The 8,083-nt window shown below is 28.0% G+C and overlaps 1 protein-coding gene across 1 annotated transcript; it reads right to left on the reverse strand.

Moving 5' to 3' along the window:
- Positions 1 to 1,699: 1,699 nt before the first annotated feature.
- Positions 1,700 to 4,443, reverse strand: LOC130934838 (probable polygalacturonase At3g15720). The gene is made up of 7 exons (XM_057864365.1): positions 4,282 to 4,443; positions 3,988 to 4,125; positions 3,526 to 3,705; positions 3,011 to 3,218; positions 2,632 to 2,713; positions 2,266 to 2,374; positions 1,700 to 2,077 (listed from the first exon to the last, which is right to left on the reverse strand). The coding sequence occupies exons 1-7, from the start codon at positions 4,441 to 4,443 to the stop codon at positions 1,700 to 1,702; spliced, it is 1,257 nt and encodes a 418-aa protein (XP_057720348.1).
- Between the last annotated feature and the right edge of the window lie 3,640 nt (positions 4,444 to 8,083).

Consider the following 8,083-nt stretch of genomic DNA (forward strand, 5'->3'; position numbering starts at 1 on the left):
GAACCCAAGCCCTAAAGGAATCTTGGACTCAAGTAGGGGCACTGTTCATACCATGGCCCAATAATAAGGGCCCAAGTCCAAATAAAAGGCCTGATCCGAAGAATTAAGCCTAGCTAAGCACTGACCTTCATATAAGAAGTCGGTGTTGACCACGACCTACTCTAAAAAAGTCGGGCACGAGATTAGTTGGCAGATAAACACTCATTCAAATGTGTAACTGCCCCTAAAATCTCTCTAACCGCTTCATAAAGCCATATCTTAATCTCCCTAAGATAATGGGACGGTTAACACCCTAAAGATATGGCACTACTCCAACGGTGGTTATTGGCTCACCACTATAAATACACTGACACCCCTCAGGTATCTCTAAGCCCAATACTCTCTAGACCTGCTCACACCCTTGCTAACTTAGGCATCGGAGTATCTTTGCAGGTACCACCCCCCATTCATCTACGAGCACAAGTCGGAAGGAGGCTCCAACGTGCAAACTAGCTCGGAAGCCACCATCCGCGGACGATTGGGTCATCCAATTCCACCCAGTCCATCAATCTCCGGTTACCCACCGTAACAAGTGTATTGTCTTATGTTGTACCTTATGGTTTTATTATTGACGGTAAAAATAATGATAAAATTTCTTACTCATCCATCAAAATATTTCACCCAAAAAAAAATTTGTATCCTTATAAGAGGTATTTATTTATCTTTTCAACTCAGATACAGGGTGTTTATGAGTCGGGTGAAATTGAGTTTGATGTGATATAATTTCGACTTGAAATATATACCAAATCTATTTGTTAGACCTGAACCTGATCTTAGACCTGATGAAACTTATACACTTTCGAGCCACGATTATACCGAGTAAAAACCAGGTCGTTAACATTACATTACATTGATACCTTCTTATAAGCTAGTATGTGAAAATATTCAAATTTCCAAGACTCCAACCATTATTTGATATAGTAAAATTCACTTAACAAAATATAACAAGAATCAAGTCTTCTCTAAAATTAAAACATAACCATAATCAATACTAATATTGTCTAATAACACCTAATATTTAAATTAATACAAATAACACAATATTATGCATTAGTCTAAAATTTTATACATTTTAAACATAAAACATTAACTTATAGTCTTATAATGACTAATAACACAAAATATTAAAATTTACAATACTTAAATTCCAAAAATAAGAATAGCCATCACCCATCACTAATAACATAAAATATTAATTGTGTATGATAACCGAGTCACTGAACCGAGTTCGGGTGACCTGAATTATGGACCGGACCCAACCTAAAATAATAATTAGGTCTATTTTTGAGACTCTTACTCAACTCTAAACTCAATAAAATTACATCAAATTAATTTCTAAAATATTTGGAGTCAGACCAAATCTTTAAATTGGATCGAACCATGCACACTAGTAAGATAGAATCTTACGTTAAAATCTTTTAAATAATATAATTCAACCCTAACTACCAAGGAAAAATAATACAAAGGGGGCCAAGTTAAATTGTAAAGAAAACACTTAAATTGCAAATGAAGTCAACATGATAATTAAAAAAGTTATAATTGTGAGACATTTTAAAATGAGATCAGATATTATTATATAAGTATTTCTTATTCTATAAATAACTCAGGAAAATTGAGAAAGTAAAGAACAACCTAGTAAGTAGTCTATATGGGGTGTGAACTACAAGAACTTATTAATTGTTAAATTATTTTGAGTAGAAAGACATGGAACATTTGGAATGCATGAAGAGCAAATCCCTTGTACATTTTTGCAGGATGCACGTGTCTTCTCCCCATTGGTCGATGTTATATCAATTCCTTCCAAGTTAATGTTGGTGCATCCAATGGCATCACAATTAAGTTGAACCGGATCTTCAGAAGTTGAGGTCCCTCTCACTTTGAGAAATGTAACATCACTCACTTTTACCGCTTTATCATCCTTCACGTTTTTCACTTTGATATCATCCGTTTTATATTGTTGGTCAATAATTACAGGGATATCCACTGCATCCATTATAATATTATCAAATATAATATTTTTAGCATATCCAGATCCTCCCTGATTAGAAAAAAGAAGGGAAACAAATTATATTGATATTTATTTCATAAGTTAAGAAAAAATTCTTGCATCTTCTTACATGATAGTTAATTACATATAATTTAAAGAAATTCTTTTCAAATTAATTAATTTGCTTATATATAGACAACTAATTAAAGTGGATACTTATGTATGTTATTACTTATTACCTTCCATGTCTTAATTCTTGCCCCATTTGTAGTTCTACTGAAGTTGCAATTTTGTACACGTATCTCTTGTGCTGTTTCATAGGCTCCATTTTTTCCAAGGCTTCCAATACTAAAATCACAAAAAAAAAAAAATTCTTTTTTTAATATATGTAACTATAAGATAAGATGTTTTTATTATATGAAAAATAATATACATAATTATTATCTTAAACAATTTAATAAAAAATATTAATTTATCTAACCATTTTTTATTATCATCTTTACATAAAAACATCCTTATACGAGTATAACTCTCTTTTAACATATATACATATTAGACAAATTAATAAAAGAACATATAGATAATTAGTTTAGATAAACATATACCTGATTCCATGGCCAGGTCCACAATGAATAGAAGACACATTAATGAAAGAGGAACCACCATTAATCGCAATGCAGTCATCACCTACATAACAAATCAAATTACAAATAAAATTGATTATGTGTTTAACTCCATAATAAGCATATGGGTATAATAAATATTTATTTTTACAATAATAATAAAGAAAAAGAATATAAAACAAAAGATGTTATTTAAAGATTATTATCTTTGAAAATAAAATGGATTTTTTTTAAAAAATTAAAATAGTGTAAATGCATTGTTAATAATGCCTAATTGATTTCTTCATTAAATAGAAATAAAAATTCCGTGAATTAATATTTAAAAAAAGGAAAAAAAAAGTATAAGTATTTTGTGTGTTACCCGTTGTTATAGTAGATGCTGTAATAAGAATATTGGAGGAGGCCGAAATATCAATTCCATCAGTGTTAGGGCTTTCCTTTGGTGCACTAATTCGAAGATTAGAGATTTTTGAGTGATTACATTGGTTTATACTTATGTGACTTCTTGGACTATTGATATGATTCAATGAATTAAGATCTAAGTTTCCACACCCATGAAAACGCAAAGCCTGCAAAATTTAAGTTCCAACAAAATAATGTACTCAATTAATATGTGATAATTTGAAACAATAAAGTTATCTAAATTGAATTTGCTAATAATAAGGGTTATTATTCTCACTTGAAAATAAAATAAAAAATAAGATAAAAACTCAGATGCAGTCGACTTCACGTGAAGTTGATAGTTGAAAACTGTTAGATGAAAATTTAGTCAAATTAGTCAAATTATCTAACGACTCTCAACTATCAACTTCACGTAAAGTCGACTACACCTGAGTTTCCACCTCAAAGTAAATGTTGATTAAATGAATCACGTACCGTTGGTCGGTTACATTTTTTACAACCCCACCATGAAGCACCTTGGCCATCAAATTTTCCACCTCCATTGATAACAAGACCCCTTATGTTTGAGAACGTGATCCATGCATCTTTCTCATTATCATCACTTGACCATTTCCATCCATCAAGTTTTTTGGGGGCAATCACATTTCCTTCAAGCTATATATCACATCAAATTTTTTAATTCATTACTTCTTCAAAAATAAAAAATAAAAAGACAACTTAGTGTAATTATTAAGGCGAAAACTCAGGTGTAGTCAACTTTACGTGGAGTTGATAGTTGAGAGCTGTTAGATGAAAATTTAGTCAAATTAGTCAAATCATCTAACGACTCTCAATTATCAATTTCACGTTAAGTCAACTGTACTTGAGTTTTCACCTATTATTAATTAGTGGGATTGAGGATGTAGTGTAAAGGATCAATTTGGACAATTTAATTACCTTAATGTTAATTTTGGTAGGTTTGCAAGGACCTTGAAATGAAATTGGTTGCAACATGAAGGTTTTTCCTTTTGGTATGACTAGTGTTGCCGCATTTTCACTTGCATCACACACCGATTTCCATGCTTTCAAAAAAGCCTTGTAAATCACACACTCATAAAATTAATTAATTAATTAATTAAATATAAAAACTGTTACATTATATTAGACAACGTTGTACTATATGTTAACATTTCAAAATATATAAATTTAAAAATTAAATAAATAAATATATTAGACAACGTTATACATTACTTTTGAATCATCAATTTGACTATTCCCATGGGCACCATAGTCAACAACATTGAAGCTGCTAAAACTTGCATAAGATGATGATGATGATATTCGAGCACACAAGGAACAGGGTAAAACAACAGTGGACACTATTAAAAAGGCAAAAATTTGTGATTTCATCATATTTGAGATGTATAAAAGAATATCATGAATCGTAGTATTCTAGTTTAATACATACGATAAACTACAACTAAAGACTATGAGAGATAGAACCTAGTCTTTGTGATGTGAACAGTAGAAAAAATATGACAATTTATAAAATTTCAAATTTAATAACTTACGGTGGAAATTAAATTGTTAGATTAATTATAATTAGTGGCAAAACGTATGTTACAACTACGGGACTAAATAAACATTAGGAACTATATATACGTTAGCTATTTACTAGAATCTCAACTTAGGTTACATATATAATATAATATATACTTGCAGCATTAATTATATTAGTGGATATTAAGTACTGTTATAAGATATATACTAGTGATATTAATTAATTGTTAGAAAAGGAAGAGGGAGTAATAGAAAAAATATTTGTGAGTATTTAAATTGTTTAGAATGATATAATATAAAAGAGAATTTATAGGTGGTAAGAGAATCAAAATAATAAAGACATAATATCATATAATAAATATTCGTATATGTTAATTGATCTAATTAATCATAATTATACTCTAATATCTCTCCTCAAACTTAAGTGATTGAAATTTATTTGAAACAACTAAATAAAATTCATAAACTGATAGAATGGGTGCAGATGGAACTGCCTGAAAAAAGCGCAGATAGAATTGTCAGAAGGAAGCGCAGGCGAAACTGCCGGAAAGAAACGCCGATGAAACTGCCACAAGGAAGCGCAGACGGAACTGTCACAAGAAAATGCAGACGGAACTATCGGAAGGAAGTGCAGACGAAACTGCTGGAAGATAACGCAAACAGAACTGCCGCAAGAGTGGCCAACTGCCAAAAAACTGCTGAAAAGATGGTAAACTGTCGGAAAACTGTTGAAAAGTGACAAAGTGTAAAGAGATAATAAACTATCGAAAAGTGACGAAAAACATATAGTTTCTCCATGAGAATAAATAAGTAGTGGATGAGCTAATTGGTGAGGTGAGAAAAGCATCAAAGCATTGACAAAATAGAAGAAAAAAATAGCATAGAAAAAAGTATGAAAATTATGATACTTTTACCAAAAGAAAATTAATTTATCCTCCTCACAGAGGATACAATGACTCTGATACCATGTTAAAAATAGAAGAGAAAATAATAAAAAAATATTTGTGAGTATTTAAATTGTGTAAAATAATACAATATAAAAAAAGATTTATAAATATTAAAATAATTGAAATAATAAAATCGTAATATTTTATAATAAATATTCAAATATATTAAATAATGCTAATTAATCTAATTGATTATAATTATACTCCGACATTAATAACTAGTGGGAATTGAAGCTGCATGTAACATCTTTCAACTTTTTTTTAATTGTTTTTAACTCTCAATTTTTAAGGGGAGAAAAATCATAAGTTTACATGGACAATACAGCACCATAAAGCAGAAACACAATACATAGAGTCAACAAAAAAAAATATATTTTCAATGTTATATAATATGAGAAATATTAGTAGACTAATAGAATTTATTATTTTTAATCAATAATTATTTTAATATTTAAAAATATAAATTAAAAATATATTATTAAAATTTTAGACTAAAAATAATAATAAATAATAAATTTTATTAATCTTTTAGTATTTTTTATATAATATATTAGATTTTCACTTTTTATTCATATGTATTTTTCTTCTTTAAAAAATGATAAAATTAGTCAAACACGCGAAACCAAAAAAAAAGACACGCACAAAAAAAAAAGGATTCAATACCCTCCTTAACTAGTCAAATAGAATTTTATGATTTATTTAACTTAATGTATCTAAAAAAATATTATGGCAATACTTTTAATTGAATATTCAAACCTACAATAAAATTTTAATTATTGGTTGCAAATTTACCCCATTTTTATTACTAAATCATTCCATTCTCCAAAAATTTTACATCAACTAACTCATCGATCATATCAATATTATTCAATTCCATTCTGTAATTTAAATTAAATATTAAAATGAAAGACTGATCTCTCTCTATCTCTTTTGACAAACCCTAACCTTCATATCTCTTAATTACCTTTCTTGGATATATGCGTCTAATTTCCGATGCTTATTTGGCCATCAAATGGTGGGTAGTTATAGATCATTATTGTTCCTCCTTTCTCATTTTCCATTTTCCATTTCCATCACTACAATGAATAACTGTGTATTAATAAGCGCACAAACTTCTTATTTGACTACCAATAACCTTTATTAATGCCGTAATGGTGTGAGTGTGATGACATAACTCAAGCACCATATAATAGAATTCCGGGGAAAAAAGCATCAATGTATTAAGAAATTCAATTATCCCTAAAATTTTATATATTTAAGGTGAGTGTGAGTTCTTCTAACTAAGAAGTTTAAATAATGTTTAATCACATTAAGAAAAACGTTGATAATACTTTACATGATATAAAGAAATAGTGATGGCTATAATAACATACACACGCACCTTCAATATAATTCTCATCCATTAGACAATAAACCAATTAAAACCATCATCACTTCTTCCAAAGCTAGCATAATATATGTGTTAATTATTTTACTTCTGATTAGATTATGCCATTTTGAGTGTCATGCATGATCATAATAATGCTTTAAGAACAATTGTTTTTCTAAAAAATGAATAGATTATTAATTATATAAGAAATTGAGATTTTTCAATGCATTGAATTCTTTGAAAACTGAAAGAATATATTTCATGCATGAAACCTTTTTTTTTAACCTGACTAATGCTAATAATAGGTTATAACTAGTCTGATAATTAATAAATTAAAGACCAAACTTACACAACTATATATAACTCCTCTCTCTAAAATATTACTAGTTTTGTATAACACCATCAATAATATAGCACTAACTACATATCAATTATCGTTCATAAACTCTTTGAGGGTGGTTAGATATCTACATTTTGGAGTTAACTTGAATCTTTTGTTTTGTTTTTCTATTGATGAGATCTGATCTACTTTGATGTGCATTATTAATCCAAAAAAAAAATTTAATTATACCATCATCCAATTATAATTCTATTTATAAAAAATTAATAGACATACATTCTCACTTTGTAATATGCTTAAATTATAATATTTAAAGCTTACTCTTTAAGTAGAAACTGATATAATCACAAATACGGATATGCTTTTTTTTTTATACAGAATTATGCTTTTTTTTTTCCTGAGGATTTTTTTCTTCCTCTTTTTATCAAAATACATTAAGAGAAAAAACTCAAAAAGAGAGTAGCTACGTTAAACATAAAACTTTCGATCTTTGTTGACTTTTAAAGAATTTTAAATTTTCAAGATAAAATAAATAACCACTACAAGAAAATAAAGGATTTTTAATAAAAATTTTGTTTCAAATTTACAATTCTTACAAAAAATTAATTTTTTGTAATAATAATTGGTGATTGTTACAGAATAATAATGTTTAATAACAAAAATATAAGTCGTTATAAAATGTGCTAATATTTTGTAATAATTTGATTATTTTTGTTATAAATTATATTGGCTTTTATAATAAATGGTGTTTTGTTGCAAATTTTTATCATATTTTATAACAAAAGATGAAATAATTGCAAAAAATTAAAATTTTTTGTAACAAAAATATCTTTTTGT

The sequence above is a fragment of the Arachis stenosperma genome, chromosome 6, assembly GCF_014773155.1.
Source record: "Arachis stenosperma cultivar V10309 chromosome 6, arast.V10309.gnm1.PFL2, whole genome shotgun sequence".
Lineage (NCBI taxonomy): Eukaryota > Viridiplantae > Streptophyta > Magnoliopsida > Fabales > Fabaceae > Arachis > Arachis stenosperma.

Coding starts and splice junctions, on each gene's coding strand:
- LOC130934838 (XM_057864365.1), bottom strand. CDS start 4,443: ATGATGAAATCACAAATTTTTGCCTTTTTAATAGTGTCCACTGTTGTT. Junction 3,219..3,525: donor AAAAATGTAACCGACCAACG/GTACGTGATTCA, acceptor TAAATTTTGCAG/GCTTTGCGTTTTCATGGGTG. Junction 2,375..2,631: donor GGACCTGGCCATGGAATCAG/GTATATGTTTAT, acceptor TTGTGATTTTAG/TATTGGAAGCCTTGGAAAAA.